The sequence below is a fragment of the Nyctereutes procyonoides genome, unplaced genomic scaffold (genome assembly GCF_905146905.1).
Source record: "Nyctereutes procyonoides isolate TBG_1078 unplaced genomic scaffold, NYPRO_anot_genome, whole genome shotgun sequence".
Taxonomy (NCBI): domain Eukaryota; kingdom Metazoa; phylum Chordata; class Mammalia; order Carnivora; family Canidae; genus Nyctereutes; species Nyctereutes procyonoides.
In genome coordinates, this window is record NW_026575120.1 from 21,719,560 (window position 1) to 21,734,394 (window position 14,835).

The 14,835-nt window shown below is 37.7% G+C and overlaps 1 protein-coding gene across 2 annotated transcripts in view; it reads right to left on the bottom strand.

Annotated features, from left to right (window-relative positions):
- UBE3C (ubiquitin protein ligase E3C) overlaps nt 1-14,835 on the bottom strand; it is a 125,471-nt gene that overhangs the window by 82,630 nt on the left and 28,006 nt on the right. The window contains exons 3-9 of one of the 2 annotated variants that reach the window (XM_055335146.1): nt 11,013-11,087; nt 10,412-10,558; nt 6,222-6,289; nt 5,708-5,865; nt 3,672-3,825; nt 3,033-3,265; nt 2,246-2,400 (exon numbers count right to left, since the gene is read on the bottom strand). In XM_055335146.1, coding sequence (XP_055191121.1) covers nt 2,246-2,400; nt 3,033-3,265; nt 3,672-3,825; nt 5,708-5,865; nt 6,222-6,289; nt 10,412-10,558; nt 11,013-11,087 — 990 coding nt within the window. Of the gene's footprint in view, nt 1-2,245; nt 2,401-3,032; nt 3,266-3,671; nt 3,826-5,707; nt 5,866-6,221; nt 6,338-10,411; nt 10,559-11,012; nt 11,088-14,835 lie in introns of both variants that reach the window. The other variant, XM_055335145.1, reaches the window with a different exon arrangement.

The window sequence follows — 14,835 nt, forward strand, 5'->3', positions numbered from 1 at the left end:
CCTATACCTGCGTCACTGGCTCTGAACCCAAATGTGGACAGGAAGGGAGAGATGATAAACAATGCAAAGGAAAAATGAAGAGAAAAAAATGAAAAAGAGAAATAAATCATATATTAATACAGACCTTGAAACCCTTGTATATAAAGGAAGAAAAATATAGTAAAAATTCTCACAAATATAAGTAACAAAATCAAGCTATACTTTTTTTTTTTTGCGGTTCATCAAAAAAAAATTTTAATGACTTTATGGGATGCCTAACCCATGAAATGGTTTACATGTCAAAGTCTTTCATTCAGAAACTTTAAAAGCTCTAAGCCAGAGCCACCTAGATGGCTCAGCAGTTGAGCTCTACTTTCAGCACAGGGTGTGATCCTGGAGTTCAGGGATCAAGTCCCGCATCGGGTTACCTGAGAGGAGCCTGCTTCTCCTTCTGCCTGTGTCTCTGCCCCCCTGTCTCTCTGTGTCTCTCATGAATAAATGAATAAAAATCTAAAAAAAAAAAAAAAAAAAAAAAGCTCTAAGCCATATATTTATCTATAGTTTTATGGGCTTTAAAAAATACATATTTTTAAATTTATTTATTTATTTATTTATTCATAGAGACAGAGGAGAGAGAGACACAAGCAGAGGGAGAAGCAGGCTCCATGCAGGGAGCCTGACGTGGACTCGATCCCGGGTCTCCAGAATCAGGCCCTGGGCTGAAGGCGGTGCTAAACCGCTGAGCCACCCGGGCTGCCCAAAAAAGTGTCTTCTAAAAACAAAAATTTTCTCTACATTCCATCTATAGAATCCCACTTTTTTTAGCCATATAAAAAATTCACATTTTTGTGTGCAGTTCTGAATTCTGACAGATGGAAGATTTCCAGCTTCCACCAAAAGACTCAGTTTTGCCCCTTTGCAATTAACCCTTCCTCTAGCTGTAAGGGGCAACAACTCATCTGTTTCTTCTTATTGTTACTTTTTAAAACAAACTTTGCTAATCAAACTATTTGTATCAGAGGCAGTACTAACACATCCTTTCACTTCACAAGATCCTAAAGATTTACTTCCTCTGGTCCTTTGGAAAACCTGAGCCTCTTGAGTAGGTTCCAAACAACAACAAAATATTTAAACTTATTACAGCCATATCTCAAGTTATTTCAGTTCTGTAATTAAAAGAAAAAGAGGTATCACTGAAGACACACACATTGTGCGTGTATGATACAAAGCTTTTTATTTCCTGAAAATACACAGCAAACCAGGCGAGGTGAGAAAAGGCGGGGTGGCATAGAGAGTATATGTGACAATGCACTCAAAATTCATTTTCAAATAAATCACAACTTTTGTCATCTACAAAACTGCCAAAAATTAACAGGAGACATTACTTGGTGTTCACAAGATAGGGTAAGAAGGGGGAGGGCGTGGCTGCTGATGGGTGTGGGTTTCTGTGTAGACAATGAAAATGCTTTACCAGAGTGGTGGTGGCTATGGTTAGGTTAATATACTGAGAAATCACTCAACTGAACATCACTTTAAAAGGGTGAATTTCATGGTCAAGTGTATCTCAATAAAGCTGCTATAAATTCTTAAAAATACAACAGTGCGGGGATCCCTGGGTGGCTCAGCGGTTTAGTGCCTGCCTTTGGCCCGGGGTGCGATCCTGGAGTCCCAGGATCGAGTCCCATATCGGGCTCCCTGCGTGGAGCCTGCTTCTCCCTCTGCCTGTATCTCTGCCTCTCTCTCTCTCTATGTCTATCATGAATGGATAAATAAAATCTTTAAAAAAAATTAAAAAAAAAATAAATAAAATAAAATAAAATAAAATAAAATAAAATAAAATAAAATAAAATAAAATAAAAATAAAAATAAAATAAAATAAAATAAAATAAAAATACAACAGTGCTTGGCACACAGTAAGGGCCCTTCGTGAGAACCAGGAACTTTTTAACCTTAACACGACAATTTCCCTTCTAGGAAAACTTCCCAAGTAACAATTAGATTAATATACAGCATGGCCTACTCTGAATAAAAAACCCACACAACTATGTATCCCCACATATAGTTTTATGGACGAGCAAGAGAAGGTGCATCCAGGGGTAGAAGAGCATCCCCAGTCCCCAGTGGCCAGGATGGTCATCTCTGGAAGGGCAGGGTGGCAGTAGAGGGAAGGGACTCCATGTGCAGTCTGAAGCCTTTAATGTATTACTTAGATGGAGTGGCGTGCAGTGTAATCTGTTCTCTGACCCCCAGGCCCACAGGAGCTTACAGGAGCGCTTGGCTGCTTGTCTGCCTCTTCACCCTCATCTTCCGAGTCACTGGCTGAATCCTGACAGCTCGTGCTGGCCGGTGAAACTGGTAGCTGAGAAAGAAAGGTCTGGAGTACTCTTAAATACACCAGCAGTCCTTCCTCAGAGAGGGTCCCTTTGTAAAACAGTCAGTTGTAACATTTCATTAAAAGTGATTAAACAGAAACTGGAAAACTCAGGTATCATTTTTCTTATATTCAGAGACATCTCCAACCAGAACTTATCATCAAAATTCTAATAATTCATGTATAGATGTATGTATTAAACTACATCAGAGAAAGATGCAATAATTCTAGGATAGGTGCATATTAGAAGTTCAGCACAAATGGGGATAACATCCCTGTGCTCACAGGAATTCTCCTATTCAACTTCAAAATTCTTTCTAATCTGTGTGGCCTTGTAACATGAATCTGAATCAGGCCTTTTTTTTTTTTTTTAAAGTAATCTCTACATGCAAGGTGGGGCTTGAACTCACAACCCTGAGATCAAGAGCTGCATGCTCCACCAATGGAGCTTGACAGACACCCTTGAATCAGATTTTTTTATGTGCCTAGAAACCTTCCCTGGGGACACTGCTGAGACCTTGAGCACTCTTCCAAGAAACCCTCCCCCTTCCCCCCCACTCCCACTCCCCAGCAGAAGCAGCCCTGACAACATACAACTGTCACCGGATTCCCTTCTCTTGATTTCTATGTGCTAATACTGTGTACATGGGAAGTGAGGGAAAACACATGTTGGATCTCATACCTAGATACTGCTCGCCAACAGTTAAGACAAAGAAGAAGAGCCACGGTGCCCTGCTGCTTGTCCTGCTGCTTGTCCCGGAGCGTCTGCTCTCCAGTAACAACAGCGCGCTCAGGAAGGGCTCGTAAGGGAAAACAGTGTGTGCATCCGCTAAGGCTGGAATGATGAAATGAAAAATCTGATCTGTAAAAGGTGCTGCCAAAAACTCCTCAGTGAAGGCGCTAAAAACTTGCTGCCTGAAAAAGAAAAATGCAAGTTTTTATCAAAACATATTGTTCATTAAATCACTGATTAAAGTTAACTTTCAAAATATTATTTTCCAAATTAATTGAAGGTCAGCATTCAATATCAACTAAATTGCCCTGAAACTAACTGATTTTGGGCCTTCCCTATTGAGAAAATTCTGCCATGTTTTTATATCCCTCAATAGCTACTAGAACAGGAAAATAACCAGGTCATTAGAATTATACATTTATATTAGGGTACAGGCCAAACAAATAGTAAACTTTTTCTTTAAACTGAGTCACATTAATAAAGTAAAAATTTGACTTAACTCTATATGTAAAATAGCATCCATGTAAAAGTTTTTGTTAGATAGAGACCTTGTGAATTTACACAATTGGTAAATTATCCCATTCTCACCTTGCACCTTCTGGACAGGAGTTGTAAGTAAAGTGCAATGGTTTCAGAACATTCTCTAGCAAAATGTTTGCTATAGGAACTCGAGATAAATCAGAATACTCAATACTTGATGGAAGCTTGCTGTTAATTAACAAATAGAGAGATCTATAATACCCTAAAAGAAAGGAAAAACACATATTTAGAATTTGGTATCTTAATCATAATGAGGGAAAAAAATGTCAATTTTTATATGCTTTTTATAAATCTCCATAGGTCCAAATTTAAGTTAATTTTTCTTCAACTTTCCTTTTTTTTAAAAAAAATTATTAGCTAAACAGACAATGGCTTTTTTCCCCCAATTTACTAATTTTTTAAAGTAATCTCTACAGCCAATGAGGGGCTTGAACTCATGACTCTGAGATCAAGATCACATGCTCCACAGACTGAGCCAACCAGGCACCCCTTCTACTGTTTTATTAAGGAAAAGTTAAATACATAAGTACCCTGAAATGGTCTATAAATTCCATGTACCCATCACTCCTCCATAAGCTGGAAAGCAAATCTAAGACATAATTATTTCATTGTGTCATCAAAGGACTTTATTTTTCTTAAAAATACCATTAATGACAGCTAAAATAAATTGTTAATTTCTTGCTATCACAAGCATCTAGTCAGTGTTCAAGTCTCCAACTCTCTCTTGCTATAAATTTTATTTAACTAGTTTCCCTGAATCAGGATCCAAGTAAGGCCCATATACTGTGATGGTTTTCATTTGACTCTTCAGCATCCTCTAATATTTAGTTTTTGGTTTTTAAAAAATATGTTGAACTCATGGATTTAAACATACTGACAGCACACTTGAAACTGATATAACTCTGCAGGTCACCATAGAAGGTGCCAAAAGCAGCACCTTCACTGCAAGACTGTGACATACTTTCTACTTATAGACACATTTAAAATAATGCATTTCTGAGTTATGTTCTTCATGCTTTTAGAAAACAAGAAAAAAAACTCACGGATTGCTTAGCTTTAAATCAATATACACAATAATGCATTGATTCAAGGAATGATTTCTAATTACCATACCTTTGTTTTTTAAAAGATCAAATCCTATTTTAGTTGACACCCTAATTTTTCAACAAAGGTTTCTTTTTTTATTTTAAACCTAAGCCAAATGCTAAAGTTGCGATGTATACGAATTTAATTTTTATAGTTTTAGTACTGAGGATTAAATTAGTGAGGTTTAGTCTAGATTAGTCCATCGCTTCTGGAAAACAAAAGGAAACTTATTTTTCACTTTCACCAGTGACTCCGGCCTTCTAGAAATATCTATAGTGGATATAAATTATACTGCTCCTCTTATGATCAATAACATACATATTTTTTAAATGCTAATACTTCTGAAGTCCAAGCCCTGGAGTGTTTGACTTTTTACCTGTGAGAACACTGGAAGTCAGATTTTTAAATTTTTGTCTTACACTGCTTAATTCATCATAAAAGTTTTAGATATCACATGTATTTCATAGTCTTTCTCCAGAATAGTGCCACAAATGTGTCCTCAGAGGAATTTCAGATCTAGGTTATTATACTTTATAAAATCAGAATCATTATCAGAAGAGTGTCCATGCATAAAAGCATTAACAGCCAGGCAGTAAGAAAATTCAGACTAAATATTTTGCTCTCCTCTATTGAACTGATGTGAAGACTGACTTTCTACTAAGGCCATCCTGGTGATCTCCCTCGTACTTGGGGCACCACCACACCTACCAACTCAGGACCCGGCTGGCTGCCCAGCCATGGGAGGACTGGCTGCTGTAGAGATGCATAACCAGAAGAGTTTCTGGAAGCATACACTCATTTGCTTCATTTTCAAGCATCAGGAAAATGTAAAGACATTTGGGGTGCGGAGGGCTGAAGACCAATATTGGCACCAGTGCCTCCAGCAGGTGCTTCCCTTAACAGTGCCCTGTTACAGTCACTCTTGGTGTTCAGACCAAGTGTTCAAGCCCGACACAACATCCTACCTAAGCACAGCCCCGATCCCATCTGCCACCTACCATTTTGAATCATGTAGTGCAAAATCTGTTCAATTATGGACACCACATAGCTAGCGTCTTGTAAAACAGGCAAATAAGTATTCTCAGATGAAAACACCTCAAGCATCCTCATTGGAAGTGCAACATTCAAACTGTCATCATTACAGTTTTGCAATAACCTGTAAAAAACAAACAAACAAAAAGTATTTACATACTTACTGGATAGCAAATGTTATCCCCAAGCTCCTGCAAACAACTTTCATTTGCTATGGTTAAGTGTTTGAGCCACTCTGTTCTAGTACTAGATGTCTCTGAAAACAGGCATGACTCGAGGATAGACAAGACAATAATCACATTTGTCTCGCACACTTCCTATGGATAACTTGTTAGCATGCAGGCACTGGGTTTGTAGAGATGAAAAATGCACAATCACAGAGGGAGAACAGATAAGAAAAATCAAAGATCACAAACATAGTGTGAGAAGTTTAAAGAGCTCCTCAAGACTCTCCACACCTTTGATAAGCTGCTGACTTACCTGCAACAGAGGCTCATCAACCTCTTTATTTGAAATAAACACGTAAGTCTCTCAGATCCATCCAACTGCTGGACAAACAGAGAGCTGTGTTTAATTAAGTTCTGATACATCCATATCTGAAATAGCAAAACATACAGATCATTCTCAATCCATAAAAAAACTTCTTGTTTATATTATATAACATTCCAAATTTCCTTAAGTGGTAATAATTAAAATATGATAAAAAGTAAATCTTCTAAATGAGGTTTTATATTGTAACATATACCTTATGTCTTAGATTTTCCATCTTAAAATAGTACTTCAGTAAGCTAAATCACTAAATTTACTACTAAAACAAAGTACACTTAAAACTCATCTAAATCTGAAATAAGGGGTGCCTGGGTGGCTCCATTGGTTGGACATCTGCCTTTGGCTCAGGTCATGATCTTGGGGTCCTGGGATCACGCCCCACATCAGGCTCCCTGCTCAGCAGCGAGCCTGCTTCTCCCTCTCCCTCAGCCTGCCATTCTGCCCACTTGTACTCTCTCTATATATATCAAATAAATAAATAAATATTTAAAAAAATAAAATAAAATAAATCTGAAATAAAACCATTCATTTGCAAAAATCAGTAATCCACAGTAAAAAAAAACATGAGAAATATATTAATCATGAGGTACACAAGGATCTCTGTTTCTTTACCTTTTGCCTCTGTGTCTCCAGCATCCTTTCCTTCTGGATATTCCCCTTCCCTATGAAATTTTTGTAGGAAAGGTGATCATATAGCTCTATTATACCCAGTAAAAGCCCAGGTACATAATATGTGAGGGAACGGAGACAGGACAGATCCTTTCATAATGCTAACATATGTCAAATCATTATGGTGCACCCTTTAAATATCTTTAAATTTTATTTGCCAACTATGCCTCAGTAGAGTTAGGGGAAAAAAAAGTCAGGGATATGCCACGGTGTCCAGAACTCCCCATTCTCCTGGACACAATGACTAGTCAGTGAACTCAGCAAATGTAAGACATCTAACTTGTACCCAGGAAGCCTATCTGCTATGAGTGTAGCTACCATAAGTGATTTTGAAAACTCAATACTCAACAACGAATCTTTTCTATTTTCTGTGCTATAATTTTTGTAAAACCAACTGTTACTTACTTGTTAATTTCTTAAGACTCACATAGAACCAGTTAAAATTAACACAGCCTCTTAAATGTGGCTATTTGCAAATATGCCACACAATCTTTTCTTTGTGTGTTATCTTTCAGGAATTTCTCCTTTGACAGCAGCACTTCTTTCATATAAAATGTTATCAGACGACATACAAATGCAAAAGTGTTTCATAAAACAAATTACAATAGTTCCTAGGTTGGGTGGAAAGAACTCGATGACCCGTTCCAAATATGAATTTGCTTATACATAAGCTTTCTTCTTGAGGTATATGGAGCTACCCTGCCCATATTTTTCTCAAGAATCAACAGGATACAATACTATCTATACTATCTGATGGTATAGTATATTGCAGTTCATTCTAATTGCAAACCATCTTAACAAATAAAAATAGCAAAAACAGTAACTAAACATTATCAAAATCTAAAGGGCAATTGTAGGAACTTCAAGAATAAGGCTGTCAATATGTTAATCTAGTAACTATGTTTCAAGTTGCTTTACGAAATTAAAAAACTCAAAGCAGTAGTGATATTTAAACATTCTCTGGACTGTTTTGAAGATATTAATTAATTAATTAATTAATTAATTAATTAGAAATGGGCGGAGGGGGGAGAGTGTGTGCAAAGGAGAAGGGCAAAGCAGGAGGGAGAAAGAATCTCAAGCTGAGCATGGAGTCCAACTTGGGGCTTGATCTCATAATCCTGAGATTGTGACCTGAGCCGGAAACAAGAGTCAGATGCTGAAGCAACTGAGCCACCTATGGCCCCCCAGACTGAGTTTTGATTCTGTATTTTACAACCCTGACAAATGTACCAACAACATCCAGAAAGTTGTATGATCACTACATTAAACTCTTACTTGGCCTAACTTTTTGTTGTTATTTATTAAATGCAGATGAGTAAAGTTTTAAAAACACCTTATTTCTCAGGAATCAACTGAGGATATGTACCAATAAAATGAGGGAGTAAATCAAGAAAGCAAAAACATAATGGAATCAGGAGGGAGGATCTAAAACTGAAGCAAAGCAAGTAACCTTTCCAAGATAATGACACAAGAATTTCCTAGAATCCAAGAAGGCTAGCTCCAGGGAAACAGAGCTTCTGACTACCTGACATCTTTAATCATGGACAATTATACTGAGAAGCATTTTACAGTACTGTCAAAAGTGGAAGGCAACTTTATCAAGAGACTCAAAGGAAGTTAAACAAAAGTGAGGCAATTATGAACTCTGAAATAATTAAATAAAGCTGAACACAAAAGAAAATATAATCAGAGTATACTATTTTATAAGAGACTATATTTAAAGTAATAATAGTAATAATAAGTAAATAAAGGAAGGAAATGAGGAAGGCACAGTATATACCTAGCTTTGCATATAATGTCTTAGAAAAACACAAAAGTGGCATCATGCTGGCTCCTAGGGGGTAATTAGGGAGTATGAAGACTGGAGCAGGGAGACTCTTTCCCTACACAGGATTAATTTGTTGTTCTTGCATTTTTGTTTGCAAACTGAATAAACATTTAAGTTCACTTCTGTTCTATTAACCAGGTTTGATGACATTTAATTTTATTTAGGAGTTCAGAATCCGCACATGAGCAATTTGCTTTGTTTGGCCTAAGGCCTGGCAACAAACACATATTCATCCCCAAGCTATGCATGAATGAATGGCTGCTGAACCAGTAACGCGGGGACTGTGGACTGGCCCTTACACACGAGCATGCAGGAGCAGTTCTGCAGAGGAATGGGGTGCTCTGGAGAGGCATAAATGACCAACACCTCCCACGGCACCTGCATGTCTGTGCTCCTTAGCAATCTCTCAATCTGTAAGACTAGACTACATGAAGGTGGCAATGGACTGTCCCAGAGAGCAAGCCTGATTATCTACTACAGTACTTCTCTGGTTCATTTTCTTATGAACTTCAGATAGAAGGCCTCAAGACAGCCTGCACTTAAGGAAAGTCTAGAATGAGCAAATGAAGCCACTTTCACTGCCTCTCTAGACTGTCTCTAGTTTATGGCAAGTTCTTCCCAGGTTCCAGGCTAGCCCAACTCAGGAAAGAATGTTGGGTTTTAAAGCCAAACACCAGATAAGCAATAAAGTGTTTGTGTATTTATATTTCTTATGGGGAATCTTTCCAGTATGTATGGTTGTAGTATGGAAGACATACTTTTCATTGTATACCATCTTTTTTTAAAGATTTTATTTATTCATTAGAGACAGAGAGAGAGAGGCAGAGACACAGGCAGAGGGAGAAGCAGGCTCCATGCAGGGAGCCCGACATGGGACTCGATCCTGGGACTCCAGGATCACGCCCTGAGCTGAAGGCAGATGCTCAATCGCTGAGCCACCCAGGCGTCCCTGTATACCATCTTTTAATATAATTTGAAATTTTTATTAAAAGTAAAGAAGAATTCCTAAGAATAAACACACATTTAACCTAATAATTTACATAGGAACCTCTTAATATTTTCTGAGAAATGGGACACAGTAACAAGTTGCATTTTAAAAAGTTCATTCACCTACACACCCATCCTTATTTTCAAACACCATTCCTCATCACCGTTAGTTTCAAAAGCCTACAAAATTTAACAGTACTACAGTCATACTTGGGATGTTTCAAGAACGAGACCCTATAAGTTAGAGATTTAAAGTATTTACAGATAACATGCTATAAGATTTATGATGGCTGACTGATAGGGAGGCACAGGTATGGAGGGCTCTGGATGAATAGGCATGGATGACTATGGACACAGTACTGGGTACACGGTGGATGATTCAATATATGATTCTATTTTTTCTTACATTTGAAATGTATCATAATTTTAAAAATGGAAAAAAAAAAAAACCTACTGTCAATTTAGATCTCTCTTTAAGAGGTAAAGCACATCACCACAAAGATGACCTATGATATAGCAGGCTGAGGAAAGTTCACAAAGGCATACTGGAGGGTTAGCTGACCCCACTAAAAAACAACAAACAAAACCGCTGGAAAACACATAAACTACGATAAGTGGAAGTGTAGGCAATACTTACCAAACGTTTTGAGTCTTCATTCTGCTTGTAGAAAAACAGAAGCTGCCTCACCAAAAGGGTAAGGTTGGGCCCACTGGCAATAGAGAAAGTGCCACCTGACTGTGAGGCACTGGCGCAGCGATCAAAGGCGCTTCTCTGGATGGCATGCTGGAGGCAAGACAAATGACACATGAGTGTGACAGGCAGTTGCACACTGCAGCAGCCTGAGGGTACCCGGGGGTCTGAATGGCAGCAGGGGCTCATAGTCTGGTTGCCGTACCCATGCAGTTCTTAAGAAAAGTGAACTGAAACCTAGAAAACCTGGGATGGAATAAAGACCCCTCAACCCCCCAAAAGACTCTTCCACCAACTTCAACCTTTAGCTGCAGCCCATGTTTCTATTTCATTATTTAAAAATCACCTCAAAACTCCTCTACCTATAAATCTTTATGTAAACATAAACCACTGAAATTATTTGGGAAATATTATCAATATTAATTTTCATTAAACAGGTGTATTTTAGTAAAATACCCACAAAATAGATTCCATTTCTAAGACTCCAAAGCCACACTTAGCTCTGGCATGCCTTTCTAATTCTTTCTCAGTTTATAAGCAAACTTACTTGCTGTTTCCGGTCTCTATAGCCTCGTATAAATGACTGTATAATTATTGCATTTTTCAATCTTCGCCTTTCCTCCTGCATAATGGGAGGGAGGAAGGAACAATTGGTCATAGTGAAATGACATTTCTAGTAAAGACTTAAAAAAAAAAAGCTATAGAATTTACATACCACAAAATTCACTCTTTTAAGTGTATCGTTCACCAATTTTCAAAATATTCAAAGTTCAAGTATCACCACAGTCCAATTTTAGAATACTTTCATCACCCACTCCAAACCCCCTGAACCCATTAGCACTCATTCCTCAATCCCAGCCCTGGGTCCCCCCCATCCCCAGTAACCATTAGTCGAATATATGTATGCAATGCCTATTTTGGACATTTCTTATAATGGAATCATATTATATATAGCCTTTTGTGTCTGACTTTTTTCACTGTGCATGCTATTTTCAAGGTTCATCCATGTTGTACCATATATCTAAGCTGTACTACTTTTTGTGGCCAATTAATACTTCACTGTATGAACGTCTCACATTTTGTTTATTCATTTACTACCTGATAGACATTTGGGCTGTTCCACTATGGGCTATTATGAATAATGCTGCTGTGGACACTCATGTAAAAGTTTTGTATGGATACAGGTTTTCATTTCTCTTGGGTGTATGCCTAGGAGTGGAATTAACATTTGAGGAACTGTCAGACTGTTTTCCAAAATGAATTCCACCAGTACAGTAGGACTTATAACAAGAATTTTAGTTTATTTTTATTTTATTTTTAAAGATTTTATTTTATTTATTCATGAGAGACACACAGAAACAGGCAGAGACATGGGCAGAGGGAGAAGCAGGTTCCCTGCAGGGAGCCCAATGTGGGACTTGATCCCTGGACCCTGGGATCATAACGTGAGCCGAAGGCAGATGCTCAACCACTGAGCCATCCAGCCATCCCAATTTCAGTTTTAAATATAGTAAGAATATAGACAACACAAACATCAATTTTTAAAAGCCACTTTTCTTATCTTAAAAGAGAAAACTCCAGTTTTGATTGACTTAAGACTCTTTAAAATTTTCAGTGACCTATCAAAACTATTTATTTTTCACACTATTGTAATCAATACAGCTACCACTGTTTGAAAGGCTCCTATGTGCTGGCCCTAACACTTCACAATCATTTTAGATGACTACTACTCCAGGTTTTATGATACGGAAGCTGAAATTTCCATGAAGATAAAGTGATGCTGAAAGATGTAAGAGACTCAGAATTCAAACTCTAGTATGACACTGAAACCTGTACTCATCTTACCACATGATACTGTGTCTGTCTTCTATGAAGGCCACCTGCCAGGTTTGAAATGCACATGCACACCCACAATCTTGGGATGGCAAGAACACCAATTAGGTCATGCAAGTATATTTTCTGAACTTCAAATGTTTATAGCAAAGGAACCTCCGAGCTTAAAACTACTTTGGGAATCTCTATTCATTACTATGATGATTCTAAGAGCACTTAAACAAAAACCCATAATATATTGTCCAGTGAGCTTTCAAACACTTTTTTTTCATTCATTTGTTCACTAAGGAGGAAGTCTTGGTAGCATTCTAGCCTCTGGCTGGGACCAGGACCTAAGGGCTCCATCTCAGGTGTACTGGAGGTAGACTGACCCTGACAAGGACTGAAGATCAGCTGCATACCAGCTAAACCCTGTATTACTTAAAGGTGATTTGTCCTTCTACCTATTGCCCACCAAAAGAAAATGTAATGCTCTCCAAAAGAGAGCTCTTCTGCTCTTCATTTTGTCATATAAACTGTCAGTCTTCAATCAAAATAACCAGGCAAAAGACAAGAGCTAAAAATCAAGAGGACAAACAACAGAAAAAAAACCCCACAGGTTATCCAAAACTGGAGTATAAACATTATCTTTAATAATCCATAACTATGTTCATAAAAGTTAAAGACAAGAGAACTGGGAAATAAATGAAACAATCAAAGAAAATTCTAGAACTGAAATAAAATCTGAAATTCAGAATTCAATGGATATATGTAACAATTAGACACTAGTAACGAGATCATCTGTAAATTAGAAGTTAGGTCAGAAGAAAATATCCAGGGCAGCGTGGGTGGCTCAGCGGTTTAGCGCCGCCTTTAGCTCAGGGCGTGATCCTGGAGGCCCAGGATTGAGTCCCACATCAGGCTCCCTGCATGGAGCCTGCTTCTCCCTCTGCCTGTGTCTCCGCCTCTCTCTCTGCATCTCTGTGTCTCTCATGAATAAATAAATAAAATTAAAAAAAAAAAAAAAAAGATCCAAACCAAAGCAGAAATATTTAAAAGAATAAATATACAGAAGAGCATAGGAGACATACATGCCACAATGCAAAGGTCAAATGCGTACGTAATTTGAGTCCAAGAAGAGTAGAGGAAGAATGAAGCAGAAACACTACTCAAGAGATGAGAACTGAAAATGTTTCAGAAAACATAAACGACAATAAATAAACAATACTTTAAATACTTCTCGTTTAAGCAGTCATTTTCAAGTGTCAGCAATTTTGCCACCCAGGGACATTGGATAATTTCTGGAGACATTTTTTGGTTATCTTACCTGGAGGGAGGGAGTGCTGTGTCATCTAATGGGTAGAGTAGAACACATGAATGCTGCTAAACACCTTTCAATGTACAGGATAAGCCCCCACAACAAAGAATTATCTGGTCCAAAATGTCAACAGTACTGAGGCTGAGAAACCCCACCTAAAAGTCTTTGTGGTGGGGATCTCTGGGTGGCTCAGCAGTTTGGCGCCTGCCTTTTGCCCAGGGTGCAATCCTGGAGTCCCAGGATCGAGTCCCTCATCAGGCTCCCGGCATGGAGCCTGCTTCTCCCTCCTCCTGTGTCTCTGCCTCTCTCTCTCTCTCTCTCTATCATAAATAAATAAAATAAAAATAATAAATAATAAAAAATAAAAGTCTTTGTGTTTGCTATTTCCTTCACCAAGAATGCTCTTCCTCCAGCTTTCCATAAGGCAGCTTCTTCTTCACCCTCTAACCAGCTCAGAGAGTCCTTCCCTGAATACCCTTCCCTGTCACTATCACCTTGCTCCACTGCTTTCATGGCACATATCACTGGCTCAATATCTTGGTTAACATCTGTGCTCTAGAACCCAGCAAGAACATTATCTGTCTTATTCACTATTTATATACCCAGCAAGCAGAACAGTACCTGGAACATATCAAGCTCTCAATTAATATTTGTTAAAGGAATGAATGAATGATTAGAAAACAACACAAAATAAAAATCTGGGAAAGTAGGCCATATCATAATTGCTAATTAATCAACAAAATAAAGCCGTGTTAACAAATTGTCACCAGAGACATGTAAAATAAAGAATATATTAAACAAAAAAATAAAAAGTAAAGAATAAAACAACAAATGTCAATAGCTCCATTTGTTTATTTACCTTCCTCACAAATAGTTAAGATACTTGCCTTAATAGTGAGTGTTCTTCTGTTTGGCAAAACATGAACATCACATACTAAGCATTTCTAGATCTTCTGGAAGCCATACCATGCACACAAGTAAACTTTATAAAAGCCTGTTTCCCTGCTCTGTTCTGGAAACTGCCCTTCTAGTCCATCTTTTCCACATTGATTCCAGAATAAATTATGCATTATAAAATCCAAAAAAATCCAGATATGCTTCTGTAGTTTAATATACATAAAAATATATGCTATGTCACCTATAACATACATCTATCTATACACATGTATGACAGTAAAACCAAGACTTATTTAAGTGCTATGGAAAAATGCTTATTTAAAGAGACTATTACAAAACTGTT